Genomic DNA, 26,608 nt, shown 5'->3' on the forward strand with positions numbered 1-26,608 from the left:
AAAAATTAGAACTTTAATCACAATCAATCATGAAAATAAGTATAAATTAACCATAATCATCAAATGCGACAAAATAACTCACATTGAGATCCGGACACTTGTTGAAGATACGACCCTTGTTGGGACACTCCTTCCTCACCCGGTACTCCATCACAATATTCTCCTCACACTTGCCGCATGCAATGAGAGGGAGGTCCGACCTCAATCGCTTTGGAACCCGATGAGAGGCTGAGGACCCGGAAGCAGTTGCCATCTACTCTCTATACTCATTTTTAATATAATATAAATTTCTCATTTTATAAAAAATAAAATTAAAAAAACTCTAAAATTCTCTATATCTCTAAACCATGAAGTGTGCTATGCATGCTAGAAATGAAAGCTGAATACTAGTTTTGAATAACTACTTTAACCTTCCTTCATCCAAATATGCAAACTTTAAAGTGATTTTAAGCTTAAATGGCTTACAAATAAAAAAAAAATCCATCATAAAAAACCACATATATCTAGTCCACAAAATGAGATATGCTACTGATGAAACATGAGAATATAAAGTTGGTAACCTTTAGAACCGAAGAATCGATGGAGGAATCGAAGAAATCTTGCCGGCGATGAAGCAAGAACATTGAGCTCGAAGTGGCTCGGGCTCGGGAAAGAAGAAGGGTATATAGGAGGGGATCTTTAGTCCCGGTTGGAGACAACAACCGGGACTAAAGATCCCTTTCTAGTCCCGGACGGAGCCTCCAGCCGGAAGTAGACTATTACTCCCGGTTGGAGGGACCAACCGGGAGTAAAAGTTAACTTTTAATCCCGGTTGGTAGCTCCAACTGGGACTAAAGGTCCCCTGCAGCAAAAGCCTGTCGCAGTAGCCGTTGGGCAGGGACCTTTAGTCCCGGTTGGAGCTACCAACCGGGACTAAAAGGTTTCTCTAGTCCTGAGCGCGAAAAATACCAGGACTAAAGCCAAATTTTAAAGTGGATCAAAAGTCGTTTCTCTACTAGTGTACGGGTCGTCGGTGATATGGTTGTGCCGCCGCGCTCCCGCGCCTCCACCCTGGATATACACAGAGGTGTTTGGCTAGGGTAGCTTCCTTCTGGGCCGGGCAAATGTGCCATGGGACGCCGCTTTCAATTTCTTATTTTACTCAAACCAAGATCAAAATCAAGAAAACCATTCGGAAAAATGAAATTTGTATTAAGGTATGTCAAAAACAGAGCAATGCATGATGGCATGGATGATATTCTTGCATGGCATTACGACAGAAATGGCATGCTTTCAGTTAGAATCAGCATGTGGGTTTATATTATGATGATGCACAACGACAAAGCCAGCGTGAAAGTGTGTCTACAATTGAGCTGGTGAAGAATTTGGAAGCTGAATTGCCCGCCCCGGATAAAACACTTTGCTAGGAGGTTGGCCACATATTCTTTAGCTCTGATGACTACAAACCTGAAACGAAGAGGCTTGACAGCGGACTCCGTCTGCTTTGTCTGCCAACGATTGGATGAGGATGGAGCACATTTATATTCTTATTAAAAAATGCAAACATGTCAGGTATGTATTTCGTCATAGGTTTATAGAATAACTAAGAGAGAAGTTACAAGTCTGCACAAGCGGTCGTGGAGTAGCTAATGACCCTGGATACCCCCACACAATTGAAAGCCATTTTCGTTCATTCTATCTAACTGGCGTTACGAAAGACAACGTATCAGCAGAGACAAGGAGAGCGACCGGGGAGTTGGCTCATTTGTCGTTTCGGCAACCAGAAGAGATAATACCAAGTTCATTTCCTAACTACAGGGCAACTCGGTGAATATTTTTTTAACAGACTTTGTGGAAACCTTAAGACACTCAAATGATAGCAAATACACCGGACAGTCAGCAATTCAAACAAAATGGGATCTCAAGACAACATTTACCTACCCAAAGAACCAAAGGCAGATAACGCAATGCTGAACCACCAACACGTTTAAAACTTTCTTAGATCTTCTCATAATATTTAACAGGCAGACTCCAATCAGAAAGAAATGTTCGCTACCCGGGGTACAAAACTCAGAAGTACAAGAGCACACAGGCAAAACGATTCTTATGAACTCCAAAACTAAGCTTAGAAGACCATCTCATGGGGCTTGTCACCATCCCTGAGAGAGAACCGGGCGCCAAGATAGGTTTTCAGCTCTGGGACAGCCTCAATAGCCTTGATCAGAGCAACGTCCACAGCCTTCTGGTCATCCTTCTTGAAGTCAGGCAGACACTTGGATGCCTGCACAGATTCATCAAAAGACATGAACCACAGTAATCACTACATGGAGCACGAAGGGTCGATGAAACAACAGATCATGTTACTCGGACACCTACCTCCTTCTCTGTCTCGAAAAGCTCGCCCTCAGTCTTCTTCGCCTTCTGCTTCTTCTCCCTGGTAAAGTACTTGTCATCAAACTTTGCGACATCAACACCAGAGATGTCAACCTTGGTTGATGTAGCAATGACATAGGTCTGGTTCACACGGCGGATCGGCACTCCATTGATCTTGAAAGGACCTGAAAGATAACAAAATTATTAAGAAACTAATGACAGGAAAACAATATCAAGTAGAACAGGATGGCAAAAAAAAATACTCTTTTGCATGCATGAACAGAGGCATGCAGCTAGACAAGCTGCAGGGTATGGTTGTGATGGTGAACAGAATCATTTTATCAACTTTAAATAAAAGTAACTATTATAAATCCGAACATTCCTAGGAGTCTTGGCTCAGATTACTTAAACTATATGATAAAGATGTTTCCATCAGGTCAAAGACATGAGAATGCAGATAGTACAACAGTCTATTTTTTAATGAATCCAGTTTGTATATCACTCATACAGGTCACATAGTCCAAACTGGATTCAGATTCATTAAAAACTCGGTTCAACTAAAGTAAATGTGTATTCAGATTCCTTAAAAACTCGGTTCACCTATATTCAAGTAAATGTGTAGTTGCAAGACAATCTTCAAAGTACCTTATTATTATTCCAATTCTAATATATACACCCCGTCGTCACACCAGACTCTACAAATAATATAGTTCCCAGATTGAGATAACCAGAGTAAGCATTTACAACTAACTTTCAACTGATTAAGCATAAACTACAAAGCTTTTAACTACGGATTGCTATTGATCCACACTACTCGGCTAGTTGGCTGTGATTAGGGGCGGCGGCGCGACCGACCACAGAAACAACCCAAAGGGATAAGTGGACTAAGCGTGGCTCACCAGAGATGAGGAGCAGACCGGACTTGAGCTGCTTGAGGAACACCACTCTCTTCCCCATGAAGCGCCCCGCGAGGAGGATCAGCACCGTACCGGGAGTGATGTTCGACCTGAACAAACGAAGGGCAATTGGAATCCAATCTCCACGCAAAATAAACACGAACACCACGCGGGCTGCTACTTGAAGGAATGACTTCGGCACCTGAGCTTGGTGGGCTTAGGCTTGCGGGTGCTGGGAACGCGGGGCTTGACGTCGTCGGCGGGGTAGAACTTGGGTTCCGCGGCGGCGGCGGTCTTCTCGGCCTTGGGGAAGGCTCCGCCGTGCTTGGCCTTGATGGCCCACAGCCCACGGCGGTGGTACGCGTGCGACCGCGACGCACGTTTGATGCCCATCGACAGCTTCGACGTCGGCGCCATTGGATCGGAGCGGTGCGAGGCGCTGCTTCGGCTCGGGGGCTGGGGGCGGCGGCGGGCGAAGAATGGAGGAGAGGGTTTGGTCACGGAATTTATATGTGTGCGGCGGCGTAGAGGTGGAAACCCTAGGTCCTTGGGCAGGCGTTTAGACGAGCTCACAGCCATTCTAGGGAACGCAGGAAATAATTCTGTTCCTGTGAAATTTTCTTGCATGTATAATTTCTGAAAATATTTTTGCGTTCCAGACAGGCCCTTGACAGTGCCTTCAGCGTGTTTGGATTTGAAGTTCGGAACGTAGAGGTAAATGTAGTTTTATTTTGGTAAAAATTCTAGGAAATGGTTCGAGAGCACTATGTAAAACAGTCACGTTAAAATGGGGCCTTCTGCTGCCTGCCATTACTGAAGTATACTTCATAGAACACGGCTATGACTGTCAAATCACATTGATATCTTGGGCATTGAACTGTGATTGCGCTTCCTCATGATTCTCGGCGACCAATTCGGAAGTGATATAATACTTGCCACCACAATCACGAGAGAATGTCATATGGGCAGAAGTTATCTCATCACTAAAATCCGATTTTATGTAAATAAACATATGCCTTGTCATACAAAACTTCCACAACATGGGCACTGCCACACTGGTAAACAAAATCTGCGCTTGCTGAAGGGAGTTGCTGATGCTTCACGACTTTGACAGGGTCGATCAAAGCCCAGTTACTCCCCTTTCCAGAGCTCAGCAAACTCATCAGGCTCTAGCGTGTTCTCCATCTCGTGCATCTTCCTCCTCACCTTGGCCTTCACCTTCTTGGCATATTTGCCTGCCTTCTGCCTCTTCTCTAGTGCACGGATCTGAAGGAAACCAAAACAGAAGTGTCAGATGTAGAGTGACAGAAACATTGAGTTCTAGTGGGGCAATATCACATGTTGTCTAGGTCCTCAAATAAACACCACTGGTTATTTAGAGCATCTCCAACAGATTAGCCAAATCGTTCTCTAAAGGTAAATTTGGCTATTATTAAAGGAAAAAAGTCTCCAACACACTCTGTAATTGACTCTCCAAATTTAGTAGCTCTCCATCCCACCTCATTCGCTCTCTATCTTTGGATAGCCTACCTCACTAGCCATCCAGCCTCTTGGTTTTACAGAGTCTGTTGGAGTACCCTATTACTTTTTTGTCTAATCTATTTTAGAGAGTAGCTAAATCAGTAAATTTGGCTAGTGTTTTTGGGTAATCTCTTGGAGATGCTCTTAGGCTAAAACGAACTACACTGTGAACTTGAAGCAAGTGCAACAAGCATAAGTAAATGTTTTTCATTCTTAGCTCCAATTCAAGGAAAACAGGAAGACACAGTGTTGTACACCACAATGAGCAATTCATCCAAAATAGTTAGTGGCGTGCAAGCATAATTCTCAATGCTTCAAAGACGATATTAGTACCAAATTTAGCTCAAATCTCATTCTTGGATAGTTCCAACACTCGATTCTTGATTAAAAAGTGCACTGTGGCTTCCATATTAAGTGTTCTGTGGAGAAATTGTGCGCTATCACCTGCCTCATAATTTCTCTTAACTCTTTTTTAAAAACCTAAAACTGAAGGAATTAAATAACACATGAAAAATAATTAACCTGGGTTGCCTATAGAATAGTAGTAACGCCTACAGGTATATTCAAACATATGAACAGTACTCGACATCAGAACAGTGAATTAACATACCTGATTGGGGGATATGTAGTATGGGTTCTCATACCATGTAGGACCACCAAAACTACCACCAAATATTTTGATTGGATTCAAACAGAACCTGGGGCCAACCTACATAGAGTAATCCAAGCACAAATTATTATTTAGAGAAAACTAGGAAAAATGTAAAGTATCCATATAGAAGCTTGGTGCAATTACCTCAATAAGTGTCATTTTATCCAGACCACCTTTATCAACTTTATCAATCTCATTGTGAGGAACCGAAATCTGCCACAGTAGGTTGATTTCTAAAATTCAAATGGTGCTAAGACATGAACTTTGCATTGCACACACACAAAAACGAACCTAATCCAAACAAAAATTCAATCTGACAAATGGAGAGATAGATCACCTGGTAGTTTCGAAACCAAACATGGCCATCCACAATGGAGAAGACAAATACATGGTCATGGAAAGGTTTTGCTTTACGGTGATCTTTAGGAGTAGCAAAGATCTGCACAAGTACAGGTAATGATTTCACAATCATGTTTTACAAGATCTTCTACTTTTGTAAGAACTTATTTGTCCCATAAAACACATAGATATGAAAGTTCACATACATCATCAACAAAAGTTGGTTTGATAGTATAAGCAGTATTAACTTCATATACACCATCTTTTTGGTTTACAGTGAGCAATGGAAATGCAAATTAAATAGCAGCGCGCAAGGTGTTCTTATGTTCCCATCGTTTCCAAAGAAAAGAAAAAAAAAACTCGACCAGGGGGGTTAAGACTGCCCCCGCAGCATTACAAATAAGAAGGACCTTCTCACCCGGCCGAGAAAACCCCCGAACCCCTGCCCCCACCCTTACACGGTGGCTTTCCGTCGCCCAAGTGAGAATTGGGCCGGTGCCCCCCAGTGCTTTGGTTATGGGGACGGACGAGGGGATTTTTTTAATCTCAGCCTGAAATTCGCTCCCACGGGGAGTCGAACCTAGGACCTGAGGAGTGCCGCTGGGTCACCTAACTCTTTGAGCTAGGCGCCCTTTGGCGTTTCCAAAGAAAAGAACTAGAGCCAGCATATGGTAACCTTCAGTGCTTATGGATTAAAATCCAGCAAAAAGGTGATACAATTTTATTTTAGAAAATTTGCAAATTTACCGCTGCGTCAAACACCAGTCTGCTCTTTTACCACAGGATGTCCCAATGACAAGTGGGTCCTGGTTGACTTGTCATTGAGATATCCAGTGCTAAACTAGCAAAGTGGAGTTTGACCCTGTTGTATGTTTGCAAAATCCTCTCAGATCTTTATATCATTTAAAAACCAAGCTGTTTACATACCAAAGAGAAAACAGCACAAGCAAATCTGGATAATTGGACAGATCAGTGCAGTTCATCAACTTGTTAAAAAAATGCTTAGCCATATGTATGTATGTAAGGCATAAAATGTGAAACCAATTACATACCTGAGTTATCATTTCCTTCACGAGCTTCCAATGAGGTTGCTCATCAAAATTTGCAGAAAATGTAAGAAGTGGGCGTGACCCTTTCAGATGGTTACCGGTAAGCTTCAACTCCTCCATGGTGTGAACTACAGTAAACATCACATCGTGATTAATCATTAACTCATGACAAAAGCATATAGACTGCAGTGCATAAGACAGCCACAGTGTAAGTATTATTTGGGTCATAGCATACCAGCATTAACTAGAAATTTGACTGATGGTCCTCCAGGAGACTTGACCATCCAGAGGTAAAGATCCTTCTGTTTTCTGCACTGTAATACATGAAGGAAAAAAAACTTCAGCCACATAATTAAATAAGTTAACAGAAAGTCTAATGCATACATATATTGAACAATTATAATTGTGGGGTGGCGAATGGCGCAGATGCAGTCAAAGATAATGCCCATTGCCCAGTAGAGAATTGGCACCAGAGCAAAATGGGGGTTGTTTGCGCAATACCTGAGAGCCCAGAGAACATTCATAGAACGAAAAAACCAAAGCCAAAGCTTGAGATTTACTTTGCGCCACAGACTTATGCAGTGTAAGAGGTGCGATTTACACAGCTTGTAAGCAAGCATCATCATTATGTCAATTGTAACAAAATTTCCACCATGCGGGGTAGAAGCATAGTACAAGAGCAATACCTCGAAGAAGAGGCAGCTGGAGCAGCTCCTGAGCTCGAGCAGCTCGTTCAGCGCGCTCCCCTTGCTCTGCTTGGACTCGACCTTGCTGTCCTTCTTCGCGTGCGGGAGCAGCGACAGCACGTCCTGCATCAGATGCCGATACCTACGCCGAGCACGCACGATTGAATGGAATCACCCACCACATGAAACGACTCATCAAGACACTGCAAGGGGGGAAAAACAGGGAGCACTCACCTGTACGTGATGCGGCGGGAGCAGGTGATGAGCACCTTCTCCCTGTTCCGGAACGGCGCCTCCACGGCACCGTCGCCCGCGGGGGCGGCGGGCTCGGCGTCGGGGGCCGGGTCCTTGAAGCCGAAGAGCGTGCGTTCCGGGCGCGCCGGCGCGGAGTCGTCGGGCTTCTCTGCGCCGGCCGCCTCTGCCGAGGCGTCGGTGCGCTTCCGCTTCTTCGCCATGGCACTATGTGCGCTTCCGCGTGGGCTGGAAAGCGCGGAGGCGGCGGCGGCGGCGAACGGTTAGGGCCTGAAGGGAGCAGCAGGCGCGGGGAGGCGAGCAGAGCACGACGGCGAGCTAGGGTTTAAGCCACACGGAGCGCTTGGGGTCTGCTTGTTGAGACTTGAGATAGAGGCACGCGTCAAGTAGGCCTGATGGGCCAGTATGGCCTCGTACTGGCTTATCCATCACGGGCCAGGCCAAGCCGGTCCTAGAAGTAGGCCGGCCCATTTAAGCTGTTTGGAGCCCCGGCCCCCCGGGGAGGCAGCGCACACGAGAGAAGCAAAGCGTTCCGAGGAAGAAAAGAACTATCCAAAGCAAATAATCCCATACCGGAGAGCGGAGGATGCGCGCAGTTGTGTGGATGGCATATATAGGGGGTGGGGTGCTAGCGTAGAAAGTTGCCTTAAACTAATGAGTAAGGAAAACAAAGCGCTGCGGTGAGAGCCGCACGCAGTGCGGGGTCAAAACCTGCACCGCAATTTTTGAAGGGGGAAGAGGCTGGCGCGGGTATTGATACTGCCCTACTTTGCAGGACTTACCTGTGCGGGCCTCCCCACCCACCAAACCAAAATCTAAAAATTCATTATTCTAACAAACTAAAAATCAAAATAAAATTCATTTATACGCTAAAGTAAAATACAAAATAAAACTAATAAAACTAAATAAAATTGGGAAATTCACAACGGTGAGAAATTGTAAGTGTTGAAAATTATTATTTAGTGCTCTAGTTAATTAGAGATAAGGGTGTCTTTTCATCACCTCTCTCTGTAACACTTTTTCACACTCAACCGTGGCCACCAAACCAAATAAAATTGGGAAATTCACAACGCCACTACGCAAATCGTAAATGTTGAGAATTATTATTTAGTGCTCAATTAGAGATAAGGGTGTCTTTAGTGCTCAATTAGAGATAAGGGTGTCTTTTCACACTTTTTCACACTCAACCGTGGCCTCTGTATATATAAATATATGTTGAGAATTATTATTTAGTGCTCAATTAAAGATAAGGGTGTCTTTTCATCCCCTCTCTCTATCACACTTTTCCACACTCAACCGTGGCCTCTGTATATATAAATATATATGAATACAACAGAGATCATTTGCATCGCTTCTCTCGTTCTCTACTTTTCTAACAATGTTATTGCGCACTTGCTCTCCACTGCAAGTTGAGAGGCCAGAAGAAGTTATGTTCGCGGGAAGACTCACCGAAGATGGATTTCGCCGACGCTACGGTTGAAGGAAGGACGAGGAATCGGCCTCTGATTCACTGCAAGACCGGCGTATCTCCTTCGTCGTTCCTCTGCAAGTCTACGAATTTGTGGCCGTGCGGCCTGCAAGCCTGGGAGAACAACAATCAGAATGAAGAAAAAGATGGACGCTTACATTATTGGTTGAAGAAAGACGCAAGCAAGAGCATCTGGAGTTCTCGACAAACCAAAGTTGTAAGCACATGTGAATTTGTTCAATTCGTTCTGTTCTTACCTCTCTACGGCAATAGGCGCCGCGACGTCGTGGTGTCCAATTGGCTGCGGGTGGCGGCAGTTCGCACCTGTATGCGGCCATGCGCTCATCGGCCCGAGGCATCCACACGAACGCAGCCATAGGCCATAGCCATGGCCCCTGGCCAGGCCGAAATCGACAGTGCCCGCGCGCCCGGTGTGGCCACGGTGCCTGCACACAACCTAGCCCGTGTGCTTGCCCGGCGGTTGGTGGCCGGCTACGGCTAGGTCCGCGATGGAGGATACCCTACGCCTACGCCTCGCGCGCCACGGTGGGCGGCTCCTGTGCCCGTGGCTGGCAACCCCACACAGCGTCCTCGACCTGGCGCTCGAGGCCTCGTGCGGCACACACCGGTGGCGACGGCATCCATGGCTGAGTTTGGCACAGGTTGCGGCGGCCTCCGCGACTTGGCGCTGGCGGTCGGATCCACGGTGGCGGTCGTGCCCCTTCAGCTCGAAGCATAGGCGGTTGCACCCGTTCGGCCCATGGCGACGGCACCCGCATGCCTGGCCTGCGGCTACGGCTGTGGCACCCGCTCGCCCGACCACAGGACAGCGGCTCCGTGTCCCACCGACGACGGCTGGGGCTATGAGCCCGCTCGGCCTGGCGCGACCACGCACCCGGCAGGCAGCGGTGGCCACGCAGCGGACATCAGCACCAACGCCTGTTGCGCCCTGTCGGTCTGTGGCTGTGTGCTCACCGGCCCAGGCCGAAACGGTGACGGTGGGGCACTCGCATGCATCAAGAAAGGCCGAACACTGTAGGTCTGCAGGCAACCGTCCGTGAAGCTTCCCAGGAAAGGGATAAGGTTGTGCCATTTTGCATAGAAGTCCCTTATCGTTCATATGAATTGCATAATAATCTAAATAGATTATTTATGTTTAGCCTCAACATATCACTGCAATATATTGCATTTATATATCCTATAAATACTCGTTTTAGACCTCGTATCTAAATAAATTATGATGTAAATAGGTAATTTTGAGACATCCATTCTCATAAATTGCATCATGGTATTATATTGCAGTTGAATTTACTATGATGATATTTATATATGTTTTCTGTGTCTATGATTTTCTGTTTTAGTCGTAGACTCTAACAGTATTAGTATAGGCAGAGCATTTACTCTTATACTTTGTTTGCTTTTAAGACCGAAAAATTGTTCATGTCTAAACATACATAGTTCGTCGATTTTGTTGTTTGGCAATTAATTTTAGTTGCAACAAAATCGGATCCTCTTAATTAATTAACTGATAGTTAATTAAGGATCGATAAATTGAGGCTTATATGAGTCTAATCCGGAAAAGCAAAATGGCAGCCAAACCATTTTTGCTAGTATGGCTAACATAAGAAATAGATTTGCTTTGAGCCTACAAGATTTTGCATAATTATGCTACTAGCTAACTATAGCACTATATGCTTAGTAAATTCAGTAGAATAGTATATTTATTCCTGTACTTGGTTGATCTTGTTAATTTGATAATTTTTCCATAAATTGCATTTTTAACAATGGTAGATCCTCTTAATTAAGCATTTCTTAATGAATAATGGATTATGCAAAATTGTTATATTCATATCTTGGATACATTTGGGATCCTAACACAAGTGATGGAGTCCTAGGCATTGGCTGCACTTAATTCATCTTGAAGATCATGCCTATGGCCGTGAGTATTCACCCATCATTGAGAGGTCTACATCATGTTTGTTTAAACTTGATGATTACCTACATTATGTTGTCCCACAATAAGTGTTTTGGAAATATAAGAATGATACACTTTTATGGTGACTATCATCATTCATTATTAAAGGCTATACACAGGTGGTAGAGTCTTAGGCATTGCTTGCGGTATATTCCTACGAATATATCAGCCCAGAGACCATGCCTATAGCAGCAATTTATTTGCCTACTACTGAGAGATCTACTCTATGTTTCGGACATAGAGCTTATCCACAATGTGTGTGCCAACATTAATAATGATTGTTCATAAGGTCTACACATCTTGTGATTACCTCTAATTGTTGGAAAGTTTACAGTTTTGTTGACTATCTCCAATAATCCAAAACAAAGTGACAAGATATGGAACCCCCTAAATTTTTGCATTTGGAAATTACATCACCATAGTGATTTTTAATTTATCTCAGGTGTAAATTAATTAAATTAATAGTTCGTCACATGTTGTGGATATTAACTTTAGAGGAGTTTGATGAACACGCTCTAGATGACATCACTATCCCACATGAACAATGGACATTAATATTGGTTTTTATCCCATGGACTAATAGAACAATTTAATGAACCTCAATTAGGGGTTGTTTGTTATAGATCAAAGGGAATGGTGCCTTATTGTTTTTAAGGTACTACATCCATCAAGGTTTTCGATACGATTATCTTGTGGAAAGAAATGCATACTCGTTAGAAATTTTATGAACAATAAATAAATTCATATAGCTTGAGGCTAATCATGAGTGGATCATGTCTCTAGTTTTTCAAACTATTGAAGACTATGATCATATTGTTCATACAATTTGCTTCCACTAGTAAAAGTAAAAGGCCTAATGTGCAATATGAGTAATAGCAATGTGAACCCAAGAATGACAAAGAGTAATGTCATATATGTGGTTGTGTTTAGCATAGCGCTAAACAATGCCATACTCTTAAATTTGTAGTTGATCTATATCAAGATTCTATAAGGAATGAAACATGAGCTACAGAAATAAGATATGAAGGGCGCTTCAATCTTAAAATCTGAAGCTACATAGGAGGTTGGTTGTTTATGTTGGATCTTATGGGATCACATAACAATACTTCTCCTTTTCTCGTAAAGAGGACATCACATAGATGGACAACATGATCATCGAATATGCTTCGAATGATTTGTTTTGAGATTTGGTATAATCTCATGGTCCGTTGATAATATGTGATAATGTCCATCGAAGATGTTGTAATACTTGTGTTGTCAACGCATAACTATTATGGGTATCATATCGAAGTATTTGATACTCAACAATATTTATGGATTTCTATATATTAGACAAGAATCTCATTGAATTCTTGTCATATATAGATTATACGGGAATCATTCCAATGTGGAATGATATGTGCCTAGTGGGCATTTGTACCACAAACTCTATAATTAGGGAAGCAAAATGTTCCTAGTTCTTATGACAAGAAGAGAGAATATTTTGGCCATCGTTGATGCGATGCAATGATCATTTGGCCTATTTTGCCACTATCATTCTTCCTTAGATACTGAGTTAGCAATTAAGGATATTCAATTATGTCCCAACTCAACTCGTATCTTAATAAATTATAGAGATATCCAAATGTGTTTTCATATGGAAACACAAAAGGACAACATTGGATATGGCATATAAATAATGAGATAAGTCTCATTTTAGTTGCATTATCCATACAACCATCCCTGTACAACATGTTGCGTATCAGATATTTTTTCATACTGTTGATGTATTCCGGATTTGGAATGAACAACTTGGTCATCATATGGGATGAGGTGAAAAATTATTAGCGATTCTTTTGGTCAAGATTTTCCCAAAGTGTGGATACGATAAGTGCCACAAGGGAAATAAATTTTAAGACCCATTTATCTTAAAATCAAATTAAATGCCTTAGATTCCTTGATCATATTCAAGAGAATATGTATGGGTCTAGTACAAAGATTGTATGGACAGTTCAGGCATTTCATGGTTATAAAGATACATCTATAAGATGATCTAGAGTGTGTGAAGTATCCACACTCAGCCATGCATTTGGTAAATAATGGCTCTTGTTGTGAGCTCATTATCCCGACCACTACTAAATTTTTATACCTACAATGACGATTGTTTGGTATAACAAGAGTTTAATTACATATCCAAAAAGATAAAAAGAATCTATGAAGTATGTCAAGGTCATAGCAGGACCATTGTTACTAAATTGTTATTTGCCAACTTCGTGTTGGGCCTAATAGATTTACACACTCCTTACTTGTGATTAACTGCATATCCCCTATATGCATTTAATACATGGGAATCCATGATGATTTTCTATTTGCGTAAGATTGGGTTACGTTGTATACGTACCAATCTCACCACCGCAGCATACATTCATGGGTACACAGGAAACTGGGGATCAATATGAGATTTTAATCTCCATCGATTGTTAAAGTATCTAGAACCTCTTATGGAGGATCTATTTGTGGCAGAACCGCCCAAAATAACAGGCTTTCGGAGGCGCTCGTCTTCTATTAGACACTAAGCACCACGAAAGTGAGCTACATCAGACAGTTTCGTCGAGCACACCCCAAGGGAGAACTTAAAACAATCCACATTTTACATCTAGAATCTACTAATGAGTATGAGCTTACAATACTTAGTCCATTTCATAAAAAAAGAGTTCTTGGAAATTATTTATTACAATACCAGAGTTCAGAGTGCGATAATTAAACAACGGAATAAAAATAAACATCTAGCAGAAACGATACAAGGATACGTCTGTGCCCACCAGAAGAATCCTCCACACAAGAGCTACTCCTCAAACTGCACCTACAACAGGGGTAAAATAAACCCTGAGTACACAATGTACTCGCAAGACTTACCCGACTAGTGTGAATAGTTTCCCAACTCTTAAGGATATGATAGGCAATATGGGTTTGCTGTTTTCTTTTTGTTTGCGAAAAGCATTACTAGAAGTACGTCCTCAAGATCAAGTTTAATTAGCAGTCATGATTACTTCATTAGCTAACAATTCTAGGTAAGCACCTGTTCTACTTTTAAGCAAGGGTTAAGAAATCAGAACTATTTCACCATCTTTCATCTTCCAGTTATTACTACGGTGCTAGACCATAGCCAAGTCATACCATCTCATGCAAATGGTGATTCATGAACCAATGTATCCTAGATGGGTACCCCAAAACACATGCCCTGTTTGTACCCTAGGCACAAACAAGACCAACCCATTCCACTCCTGTCATGGGGTCCAGGTCCCCGTCCAAACTTGGACTCTAAGCCCCCACACTTGAGACCCGATCTCAACATAATGTTTAGACCTCCACCTTTCTCCACCTCCAATCAGTCGGTCCAAAAAGAGCTGAAACCCATGATAAGAGCATAATAAGCCTTCCCGCTCCCATAAGCAAGTATGTGCTCAGGTGAATGCTCTAGTTTGGTTTTGGTGAATTGATGAAACCCTAAGTGCTAACCTAGTTTATCAAGTGATCATGAGATAGGTAGCACATTCCAAGTGGTGAAGCAAATAAAGATCATAACATGATGACGATGACGCCATGGTGATGATCAAGTGCTTGGACATGGAAAGAAGAAAGAGAAAAACAAAAAGCTCAAGGCAAAAGTATAAATTATAGGAGCTATTTTGTTTTGGTGATCAAGACACTTAGAGAGTATGATCACATTTAGGTTTGATAGCTGTACTATTAAGAGGGGTGAAACTCGTATCAGAATGCGGTTATCAAAGTGCCATTAGATGCTCTAACTCATTGCATATGCATTTAGGATCTAGTGGAATGCTAACACCCTTGACAATGTTTGTGAAAATATGCTAACACATATGCACAAGGTGGTACACTTAGTGGTTGGCACATTTGAACAAGGATGAAGAAGTTAGAAGTGAAAAGGAGTTAGTCTCGCTGGTCACAAGGTGACTGGACACTGGTCTAAGGCAGACCGGTGCGTCCGGTCAATCGTAGCCGTGAAGACGCTAGCGTCGGTCAAATTGACTAGACACTAGGTCACTCAGCGACTGGACGCTGAAGGCAGGGTCCGATCCTATTGTTGGGCAGTGCACAGAGGCTAGGGTCTCTAACCAAATGATGGCAGGGTCCGGTCATGCTTGACCGGACGCGTCCGGTGGGCAAAATGCATTTCTGGAACCTTACTGGAAATGACCGGACGCTGGTGGCTCAGCATCCGGTCAGTTATAGCGCAGCATCTGGTCAACTCAAGTGACCATTGAGATTGGGACACATGGCTGTCGTCAGACGACCGGACGTTGAGGTCCAGCGTCCGGTCAACATGACCGGAGCGTCCGGTCAGCTCGCATTGTGCCCAGTGAAGGGGTACAACAGCTCTATTTCGTGGGGGCTTCTATTTAAGCCCCATGGCCGGTTAAAGCTTATACCTTTGGCAATTTTCATTGACATAGCAACCTTGTGAGCTTAGCCAAAGCCCTCCCACTCATCTCCATCATTGATTCATCATCTTTGTGAGATTGAGAGTGAATCCAAGTGCATTATTTGAGTGATTGCATCTAGAGGCACTTGGTGTTCGTGTTTTGCTGTGGATTTCACTTGTTACTCTTGGTGGTCGCCACCACCTAGATAGCTTGGAGCAATGAGGATCATCGAGCGGAGGTTGGTGATTATCTCTGGCTCCGATCGTGGTGATTGTGAGGGGTTCTTGACCTTTCCCCGGTGGAGAGTCAAAAGGTACTCTAGTGGATTGCTCATGGCTTGTGTGATCCTCATCTTGTGTTGATTGTGCGGCACCCTATTGAGGGTTTGGCGTGTGAAGCCAATTAGCGCGTGAACCTCCAAGTGAGTGAATCGCCACAACAAGGACTAGGTTGCCGACAAGCAAGTGAACCTCGATAAAAATCATTATGTTCATCATTGATTCCGAGGTGATTGGTCTTCATTGTTATTCATCCTTGTGATTGATTGGTTCCTTCATCTACATGGCGGTATAACCTTCGTGATCACTCTCTTTACATTACCACAAACTAGTTGTCAAGCTCTTTAGTGTAGCTAGTTGTGAGAGCTTGCTTGTTTGGTTGGTGTGGCTCTTTAGTTAGCCTTTGAGAGCACACTAACATAGGGTAGTGTCATAGCTATTGTGTGAATAGATACTATCTAAACTACAATTGTGGTAGGTGGCTTGCATTTTTGAGTAGGCTAGCGCAACACTTGCTTCGCCTCATAATTGTCTAACCATTTTGTTAAGTGTTGTTGTAAAAATTTTTATTAGGCTATTCACCCCCTCTCTAGCCATTAGGACCTTTCAATTGGTATCGGAGCTGAGGTCACCATGATTTGAGGCTTAAATAACCTTCGGTGTAAAAATGACTCAAATCGACAATGCCAAGAAGCCACCCAATTTGATGGCATAAATTATCCTTATTGGAAGTCAAAGATGACCACACACATCAAGTCAATCAATAGAAAGGTGTGGAAGGTGGTAGAAACCAAAATTGAGATTAGTGATCCAGAGAATCCCACCATGGCCAAAGAAGTGCTTCTCCAAAACAATGACATTACTCTAAGTGCTATTCATGATGCAATTGATGAGAGAACATTTGAGCAAATCAAGAATATTAAGATGGCACATGAAGCTTGGAAGAAGTTGGAAGAATCATTTGAGGGCACTCAAGCCATGAAGGGTGCTAAGGCATATATCCTCAAAGAGAAGTTTGCAAGCTTCAAGATGAAGGAGGATGAGAGTGTGCCGGAGATGTTTCATAGGCTTCAAGTGCTTATCAATGATCTCAAAGCACTTGGAGAAGAGGTGAAGGACAAGGACAAGGACTTCTCCCACAAGTTCTTGAGATGCTTACCTTCAAGATTTGGCACATTGGTCACTATTCTAGTAAGGAGTGGTTTGGACACCATGACACCAAACCAAGTGTTGGGAGACATCATGACCGATGATACATATAGAGATGAAGATGAGAAGGAAGAAAAGAAGGAAAAGAAAGATGAGAAGAAGGATGAGAAGAAGAAGAGTGTGGCATTCAAGGCCACATCATCCAAGGGCAAAGCTAAGCAAGAAACATCAAGTGAAGAAGATGAATCTTGGGATGATGATGATGAGAAGATGGCCCTCTTTGTGAAGAGATTTGGTATGTTCATGGTGAAGAAAGGCTACCGTGCTAGAAGAAAGAAGTCTTCATCCAAGAACAAAGAAGAGTCAAGAAGGTGCTTAAAATGTGGAAGCAAAGATCATCTTGTCGCTCAATACCTATATAATAGCGACAATGATGATGACAACAAGAAGAACAAGAAGAAGGACAAGAAGGAAAAGAAAGAGAAGAAGGACAAGATGGCATTCAAGAAGAAGAAGGGTGATTCATATGTAGTCACTTGGGATAGTGATGCTTCCTCAAGTGATGATGATGATGATAGTGATGATAACAAGACCACCAAGAAGAAGGTTCTTGCAAGCATTGCTATCAATGAGAAGCCTTCTCTCTTCAAATCTTCATCATGCTTCATGGCTAAGGCCACTAAGGTACAATCTTGTGATGATGAAAGTGATGAAGAACATGATGATGAAAATGAACATGAAAATGAAAATGATAGTGATAGTGATAATGATGAACCTACTAAAGATGAATTATTTGACATGCTAGAGGATGCTAGAGAACACTTTGACATCAAGAGAAGGGAATGCAAAAGCTTGCGTAAGGAACTAAAAGACCTTAAGCAAGCCTTTGATGAGCTCAATGCATCTCATGAGAGGCTAGAGGAAGCTAATGAGAAGCTTGGCAAAGCTCACAAAAAGCTTGAAAAGGCTCATTCATCTTTGCTTGATGAGTAAAATAAAAAGAAGCATGTTGAAACTTGCAATGTAGGTTTAACATGTGATATAATTGATGAATCACTATCCATGCCTATCATTGTTGCTCCTACTAACCCTTCTTGTAGCACCTCTACTTCTACCTCATCTAGTAGTGATGGTCTCACTTGTGATGCCTCACTAGTGGTTGAGAATGAGAACCTCAAGAAGGAGGTCAATAAGCTCACTCACACCTTGGCTAAAGCTTATGGTGGTGAGGACTGCTTGCTTATGTGCTTGGATAGCCAAAGAGCTTCTCTCTATAAAGGGGGATTGGGCTATAACCCCAAGAGAGGCAAAGCGGCCTTTGCTCCTCACAAGACTAGTTTTGTGAAGAACAATGGTCGGTTTTACACTAGTTGCAAGCAAGTTGGTCATAAGTAGCATGAATGCAAAAACAAGAGCAAAAATGCTAATGTATCCTTCATAAAGCTTGATTCATGCTATATGCTTACTAGGGGTACAAATGGTGTGAAGGCTAAGTTCATTGGTAAACCATGGATGGGCTCAAAGAAGAAAGCCATTTTGGTATCAAAGAGCTTAGTGACTAACCTTCAAGGACCCAAGCAAGTTTGGGTACCTAAAAAGAATTGATCTTCTTTTGTAGGTCAATTACAAAGCTAGAGGAAGGCATTGGGTTCTTGATAGTGGGTGCACTCAACACATGACCGGTGATGCAAGAATGTTCAACTCAATCAACACCAATGGCAATGATGGTTATGATAGTATTACTTTTGGTGATAATGGCAAAGGCAAGGTCAAAGGGCTTGGTAAGATTACAATATCCAATGACATGAGCATATCCAATGTGTTGCTAGTAGAGAGCTTGAACTTCAATTTGCTATCCATGGCTCAATTGTGTGATCTTGGATTCAAATGCATATTTGGAGTAGATGATGTAGAGATTATAAGTGTAGATGGCTCTAACTTGATCTTCAAATGCTTTAGATATGAGAATCTATACTTGGTTGATTTCAATGCTAGTGAAGCTAAATTATCTACATGCTTGTTCACTAAGTCTAGCATGGGTTGGTTATGGCATAGAAGGCTTGGTCATGTTGGAATGAAACAATTGAATAGATTGGTTAAGCATGACTTGGTTAGAGGCTTGAAAGATGTTGTGTTTGAGAAGGATAAACTTTGTAGCTCTTGTCAAGCCGGCAAACAAGTTGGAAACACCCATCCTAAGAAAAGCATGATGAGCACTAGCAAAGCATTTGAGTTGTTGCACATGGATTTGTTTGGGCCAACACAATACACTAGTATCGGTGGAAACAAATATGACTTTGTGATAGTGGATGATTACACTAGATACACATGGGTATTCTTTCTAGTGGACAAAAGTGATGTATTTGCAACATTCAAATCATTTGTCAAAGGCATTCACAATGAATTTGAAACAACCATTAAGAGAGTTAGAAGTGACAATGGTAGTGAGTTCAAGAACACTAGAATTGATGAGTTGTGTGACGAATTTGGAATTAGACATCAATTCTCGGCCAAGTACACTCCACAATCAAATGGCCTTGTTGAGAGGGAGAATAGAACACTTATTGATATGGCAAGGTCTATGCTTAGTGAGTACAATGTAAGTCAATCTTTTTGGGCCAAAGCTATCAACACGGCTTGCTATTGTAGCAACCGCCTCTATTGTCACCGATTGAAAGAGAAGACACCATATAAGCTCTTGAATGGTAGAAAGCCCAATATTACATATTTTTGGGTTTTTGGTTGCAAATGCTATATCTTGAAGAAAGGCACTAGATTGGGCAAGTTTGACAAGAAATGTAATGAAGGATTCCTACTTGGATATTCTACTACAAGCAAAGCATATAGAGTTTGGAATTTGGATAGTGGTACTCTTGAGGAAGTTCATGATGTTGAATTTAATGAAACCAAGGGTTCACAAGTAGAGAATAAGAACTTGGAAGATGTTAGAGGCATTCAACTTTCAAATGCCATGAAGAAATGGATGTTGGTGAATTGAGGCCTAGGCAAGTGAATGATAATGAAGATGATGAAATGCAAGTGCTCTCTAACTCAAATGTGCAAGATGATACAAATCAAGCTAGTACAAGTGGATCTCATGATAATGAATAAGATCAAGTGGCTAGTACATCATCTCAATCCAATGATCAAGCAAGTGCAAGCAATTAAGTTCCAATACTCCAACCAACCAATGTTGCAAGGGATCATCCATTGGACACTATTATTGGTGATATTTCAAGAGGTATACAAACAAGATCAAGATTGGCATCATTTTGTGAACACTTCTCATTTGTATCATCCATTAAACCGAAGAAGATAGATGAAGCATTGAAGGATGTTGATTGGGTGAATGCTATGCATGAAGAATTGAATAATTTCACAAGAAATCAAATATGAGAATTAGTGGAAAGACCAAAGGGACACAATGTGATTGGAATCAAATGGGTCTTTAGAAACAAGAAAGATCAAGATGGGATAGTAGTAAGGAACAAAGCAAGATCAGTAGCACAAGGCTATACATAAGTTGAAGGTCTTGACGTTGGAGAAACATATGCCCCAGTTGCTAGATTGGAAGCAATTAGAATCTTGCTAGCCTATGCTTGTGCCCACAACATAAAGCTCTATCAAATGGATGTTAAGAGTGCATTTCTCAATAGCTACATCAATGAAGAAGTATATGTTGAGCAATCTCCCGGTTATGAAGATGATAAGAAGCCCAACCATGTATACAAGTTGAAGAAGGCATTGTATGGCTTGAAGCAAGCACCTAGAGCATGGTATGAGAGATTGAGGGATTTCCTACTCTCTAAAGGATTCACAATGGGCAAGGTTGACACCACTCTTTTCATCAAGAAGATTGGAAAAGATCTATTTGTATTGCAAATCTATATTGATGATATCATATTTGGATCAACCAATCAAGATTTTTATGATGAGTTTGGAAAGATGATGGCTAATGAGTTTGAGATGTCCATGATTGGAGAGTTGAGCTACTTCCTTGGTCTTCAAATCAAGCAATTAAAGAATGGTACCTTTGTAAGTCAAGGCAAGTACATCAAGGACATGATCAAAAAGTTTGGAATGATTGATAGTAAAGCCATTAGCACACCAATGGGAACCAATAGCAACTTGGATAGTGATGCAAATGGAAACATGGTGGATCAAAAATTATATCGGTCTATGATTGGAAGCCTACTCTATGTGACCACATCAAGGCCGGATGTCATGTTTAGTGTATGCATGTGTGCAAGATTTCAAGTCTCACCAAGAGAAAGACATTTGAAGGCTACAAAGAGAATATTGAGGTACTTGAAGCATACTGTTGACACAAAATGTGACACACTGTGCCTCACACACAGCAAGCCAGAAAGCGTGGCTTCAATCGGGTCCCTGGGTGCTTCATGATCCGGAAACGTGCCAGTCAGTTTGACCTGAAAAAAACTAACAAGGGATAAAACAGTTAAATGCCAAACCGGAACATGTCGGGTGAGACCAGACAATTCTATATATACGGCCCTGAAGCCACTTACAACGACATACAACTATAGGAAGCTGTCTGCCAACAAGTTTATAAACCATTCAGCTAATCGTAAGATGAACACACGTAAAGATCTGATTGCCGAATGCATGTGCATGGGAAGACATGTTTGAACAAGTGAAATTAATTATGAGTTAATGCATAACAAAGCTCAGCAGTCCAGCCGAGTTGGGGTCCATGAAGAAGGAACATGCAAATAAACACGATTAAACTAATCTAAAACCTACATCTACCACATGACACCTAGTTTTGTTAAAGCTTAAACATAATTAACATGCATGAACCCACGACATGTGACAATCTAGATTAAAATAATTCAGCCATTATGAGCATGTTATCTATTTGCAAAGGTAATATGAAAAGCAATGATCATTGAAGCACGAATAAAACCATAAGAGAGGGCCGAACAATATTAATCTAGATTGGGCAAAAGTGTGTTACAAATATATAAAATATTTAAACATGCAACACAGGATAACTTAATGAATCTATTTAGATTTTGCCGTATCTAATAGAGCCGATAACTGTCTTGCTTTCACTAAGCATATTGAGCAAACTCCTGCCGCACGGTATCTACTCATAAACAAAGCATAATCAAAGACTTCTTGATTGTCAAGCAAAGATCCGCCGCACGATCATTAAAAACAAACAAGACTACTTGCATCACGTCTAAATCCACCGCATGATACTAAACATGATAACAAGGTTGTCAAAACTTACGGAGGTCGACGGATCGATGACTCCTCTTGAAGAACTCGACGACACAACAAAAGGACTTGAAAGTTGGCACGGGGCCAGTTGTATTGATTTGGTTGTGAACCCCTATTACAATGGTCGAGGGTCCATATTTATACCCTAGACAAAACACAAGTCCTAAAAGACTACGATTTACAAAGGAACTCTTAAACAAACTTGGAAACTACGATTCCTTGCCCTAAACTCTCAGAGTCCTTTATTTTAACAACTTTCATCTTTTCGATCGGCTTTGCCTGCCATCTTCTGCTTTCCCGAATGGAGTCACCACCTTCTGAAGTAACCGACTGCACAAGCATTTAGCCGACCGCTCGTTTTGTTTGCCGAATATCCTTCTTCCCGCATGCGGGTCCACCTGTCATCCTCCAAAGTCGACCAAAATCCAGTGTTAACACATACACCAAATGTTGGTTTGTGATATCCCAAAGGAGCAAAGTTTGAGCTAGTTGGCTACTCTGACTCGGATTATGCGGGATGCAAGGTTGAAAGAAAGAGCACCTTGAGCACATGTCAATTGTTAGGAAGATCACTTGTTTCATGGTCATCAAAGAAGTAAAATAGTGTTGCATTATCAACCACCGAAGCCGAATACATATCCACCGGTAGTTGTTGTGCACAAGTACTTTGGATGAAGGCCACTTTGAGTGACTTTGGAATCAAGTTCAAGAAAGTGCTATTGCTATATGACAATGAGAGTGCAATCAAGTTGACCAACAATCTGGTTCAACATGCAAGAACAAAGCACATTGATGTCCGCCACCATTTCATAATAGATCACCAACAAAAAGGGGACATTTGCATTGAGAGTGTAGGCATCGATGATCAACTTGCCGATATATTCACCAAGCCATTGGATGAGAAAATGTTTTGCAAGCTAAGGAATGAGTTGAACATATTGGATTTCTCAAATATGTGTTGATGCACCCCCACTTATATGACATGCCTCTCCTTCGAGCAATCCTAGGTAAAAGTTGATTGGCATGACAAACGTCCTTGCTAAGGACATGTTTAGTGCATCTAGTCATCTCTTCATTTTTAGGCTCATTCATGAAAATCAAATGATTTTGATGTTTATATGGTATCACTATTGCTTCTATGCTTGACTTAATCTTGTGGTAGCATATGACATGTTTATGGGCTTGTAAACCTAGTGTTTAATCTTGAAAATAAACTCTAAGTGTTTAACTCAACATGGTACAAGATAACCCTTACTTGGAGGTGTGAAGAAACTTGTCCTTGGATCAAACCGAGTTAAATATCTTTGGTAAATGATCTAGATTAGACTAAATTTGGGAAAATGATCCTCACCTCATTGATTGACATTGATAATCTTGACCCTACAAGTGGTACTATCTATATTTTAAGTCTTTGTGGTCATTGATGACAAAGGGGGGGGGGAGAAACTACCAGTATACCCTCATAAGTACAAGAGCAAAAGTAATCAAAGAGCCGTCAGCTCTAGATGTGGATGGGTCAAATACATCTAGAACTACATGAATGCATCTGGCACCATTTCTGACAAAGAGTTGAAAGCCTTCATGAATATGTGGCTATGCAGATTCATCTTCTGTGGAAAATCCAATGAACCAACTCTGAATCACATGGTGATGGCTGAAGACTTAGCTGCAGACACTCAGATCCTACTAGGCAAATATCTCTTAGGGTTTGTTTATCATATGATGCATCAGATTACTCTTCAAATGCGCCAAGGTGGAGAAATCTCTTGTGTGAATGGTCCCTGGTGGCTAATTCAAATGTGGCTCCAGCTATACATGCATCAGATAACCCCTGTGAGCCTCTTCAATCTAAGTTTTCCTTCAGTTAACTATGCTAAAGGCAGTACAGCAAAGGTTAAGGTTTGTGAGACTTATGGGGAAGCAGCATCATCTATCAGTATTGACATAGACATTGGTCATTTCTTCAAGCTGTTTTTCAAAGGATTTGGCGATGTACTCTGGTTCCCTTATAGAGAAAATGAAAATTTGACTTTGCCTTGTAAGTTTAGCTATGAAATTGGTTGTCCAGGTCAAGAATCCACAGAGATCTTTAACTCCTTTATCAAACCTTGCACTCTGCCAGCCGAATTTCATCATGGGAGGTTAGTGCAGTCCACCTATGAATTCTACTATCCAAATATGGTGGCTAGACAATTAGGATGTGGCTAGCTACCCCCAAGATTCCTCTTCTCAACAATCATAAAGTCAAGGGAAGTAATAACAGAAAGAATGGAAGCCAAGAAAATCTTTGAATTAGGATGGGAATTGCCAACATACGAACCATCTCCATTTGGGCTAATAGATGTTGCTCATCCCTTCTTTGTCTCTTGGTGGCAAGAATGGCATGCTCATATCTTCAATATATCAGTTCATCCTTTATGCAAAAACTTGCAGCCTGATTTTACTTCTGATAGTGAGGTAATTTCATTATGCTCATCATTTCCTGCTCTTGAATTCACTTCTTATTTTAACATCTGGTTATACACAGGATCTTGAGTCTACTCCCCCTACCGAAGCAATCCAGTACTATTCGACTGGTCCCAAGCCTGCTCTAGGGTTTGATGCTCCAAAATTAAAGGAATTCATGAAAATTCCTGCAACTTTGGATTCAGTACCTTTAAAGGCACTCATGAGAACTCCTGCTACTTCAGCTGCTGCATCTTCAAGAGGAAAAAGCAAAAGGAAAACACCTAAAAGTTTTCTCTTACCCAAGAAACCAAGGACCAAGAAAGCCAAATTATCTCTTAAGGTATGAACCTTTTATTCTCTATCAGGTTAACAACCCCACTTAGCAGTAAACCTGACCACCTCTATATTCATTACTTCCATTGCAGCCACAAGTCGAAATTCCCAGACTAGGCAGCACCTCAGCAACTGTAAAACCAACTCCTGAAGTTTCCACCAAAAATGAAAAAATCCATGACAGTGAAGCTTCAGAGACTCATGAGGCTGAAGGTTCAAAGGCTCATAAATCTGATGAGACTATAGGTAACATCGTTTAACCAATTCTCTTTTTTTCTTTTCTTTTTTAAATAACATCTATTCCTTATGCTCATTATCATTTACTTTATTGAGAATAGATGAAATCTTAGATGAACTGGTAAGGGAAACTTCTCCTGATCAAGCTCCAAACCCGTCCCTTCTGAACATTCAGCCAAGTCCTCCAGCAAGCCAGGGTATAACCCATCCTGATGATCAATCAGTTCAGCAGGTAATGCCTTGTCTTACACTATATTTTAGCAAATTCACCCAATTGGCTAACACCTCCTTTCTTCTCTTTTCTTTTAGAAGAACATCACTAAACCGACCACCAGCTACTCCTTCTCTATTGAGGACTACATCATTGAGAGAGGTGAAGAGATTACTTCTCAACAAACCTTATCGCTGGAAAATCAGGCTCGGCTAAAAGAGGTGATCATTCTGCTGAACAAGGATACCATTAGTCTGGTTCAGGATGCAGATCAGATAAGAGACCTCCTTGAACTCATTGATCAAGATATCCCTTCTGCTCTCAAGGCCCCCCTAGAATCTGCAGCCCATCTTGATGACCACTTTGCCATGGTGAGAAGGGCAACCAAGAACATATCTTCGAGGGCTGCTTTGTAGAAGGATAGATCTTTGAAGAAGCTAGAGATTAAAGATCTTCACTCTCATATCCAGACTACAAGAAATTCCTTGACAACCTTGGAGCCTGAACTGAAAGCCATGGAGGATGAAAAAAGCAGACTAGAAGCTCAACTAGCCGAACTAAACGCCAAAATTCAGTCTCACAAGGCCCATATAGCTAATTTGCCAAAGAACATAGAAGCAGCTTCACTAAAGATAACTTCGGCCATCAAAGAAGATTAGCAAATCAAAACTAAGTTCTCCAGCATCCAGAGTTCTGAAGATGAGGATCAGAAAGTGCTAGATAATGTTAGCCGAATCAGGACTGAAACCATAGAGGCAATCAATCAGCTTCTGAACAAGTAGACATTGGGCTTGTAATAAACTTAAGTGTGATATCCTCTGTCCCTTGATTTAATCAACTTTATGTTTACATATTTTCATTCGTTTGAAAAAGCAATCGGCCATTTTCCCTTAAATTTCTCGATTAGAATGTAGCCGATTGTCTCCATTCTTCCGATAGCCGAACGAATCCTAATTTAAATGTTGTGAGGGTATAGCCGAACAATGCTGGCTCCAACAAATCAGGGAGATAGTCGAACGACGCCCGACTTAATCCATGCCTGGCCCAGCCCAGTAGCGGTCCAGCTAAAAGGGAAAAACCCTACTCCA

General features: G+C 41.8%; 2 protein-coding genes and 1 non-coding gene across 3 annotated transcripts; 1 reads left to right on the forward strand and 2 right to left on the reverse strand.

Moving 5' to 3' along the window:
• Window positions 1-1,973: 1,973 nt before the first annotated feature.
• Window positions 1,974-3,842, reverse strand: LOC136477552 (large ribosomal subunit protein eL6-like). The gene is made up of 4 exons (XM_066475753.1): window positions 3,451-3,842; window positions 3,252-3,358; window positions 2,356-2,537; window positions 1,974-2,260 (listed from the first exon to the last, which is right to left on the reverse strand). Exons 1-4 carry the CDS (start codon window positions 3,825-3,827, stop codon window positions 2,105-2,107), a joined length of 822 nt encoding a protein of 273 aa, XP_066331850.1. The 5' UTR covers window positions 3,828-3,842; the 3' UTR covers window positions 1,974-2,104.
• Window positions 3,843-3,940: 98 nt separating this feature from the next.
• On the reverse strand, window positions 3,941-8,111 carry LOC136477551 (ribosome biogenesis protein BRX1 homolog 1-like). Its single transcript, XM_066475752.1, has 8 exons — window positions 7,730-8,111; window positions 7,496-7,637; window positions 7,045-7,123; window positions 6,813-6,937; window positions 5,759-5,860; window positions 5,566-5,634; window positions 5,380-5,478; window positions 3,941-4,514 (listed from the first exon to the last, which is right to left on the reverse strand). The coding sequence occupies exons 1-8, from the start codon at window positions 7,948-7,950 to the stop codon at window positions 4,380-4,382; spliced, it is 972 nt and encodes a 323-aa protein (XP_066331849.1). The 5' UTR covers window positions 7,951-8,111; the 3' UTR covers window positions 3,941-4,379.
• Window positions 8,112-8,388: 277 nt separating this feature from the next.
• On the forward strand, window positions 8,389-8,546 carry LOC136478931 (U12 minor spliceosomal RNA). The gene has a single exon (XR_010764580.1). It is a non-coding gene; the product is annotated as a U12 minor spliceosomal RNA (small nuclear RNA).
• The last annotated feature ends 18,062 nt before the right edge of the window (window positions 8,547-26,608 follow it).

The sequence above is a fragment of the Miscanthus floridulus genome, chromosome 8 (genome assembly GCF_019320115.1).
Source record: "Miscanthus floridulus cultivar M001 chromosome 8, ASM1932011v1, whole genome shotgun sequence".
NCBI lineage: Eukaryota > Viridiplantae > Streptophyta > Magnoliopsida > Poales > Poaceae > Miscanthus > Miscanthus floridulus.

Bases quoted from the DNA above. Each gene is read 5' to 3' on its own strand.
- LOC136477551 (XM_066475752.1), bottom strand. From the start codon at position 7,950: ATGGCGAAGAAGCGGAAGCGCACCGACGCCTCGGCAGAGGCGGCCGGC. The intron at 5,635-5,758 runs GTGATCTATCTC...CTACTGTGGCAG, and splicing joins TTTGGTTTCGAAACTACCAG to ATTTCGGTTCCTCACAATGA. The intron at 5,479-5,565 runs GTAATTGCACCA...TACTCTATGTAG, and splicing joins ATAAAATGACACTTATTGAG to GTTGGCCCCAGGTTCTGTTT.
- LOC136477552 (XM_066475753.1), bottom strand. From the start codon at position 3,827: ATGGCTGTGAGCTCGTCTAAACGCCTGCCCAAGGACCTAGGGTTTCCA. The intron at 3,359-3,450 runs GTGCCGAAGTCA...TCGTTTGTTCAG, and splicing joins CCTAAGCCCACCAAGCTCAG to GTCGAACATCACTCCCGGTA. The intron at 2,261-2,355 runs GTAGGTGTCCGA...GAATCTGTGCAG, and splicing joins TTTTCGAGACAGAGAAGGAG to GCATCCAAGTGTCTGCCTGA.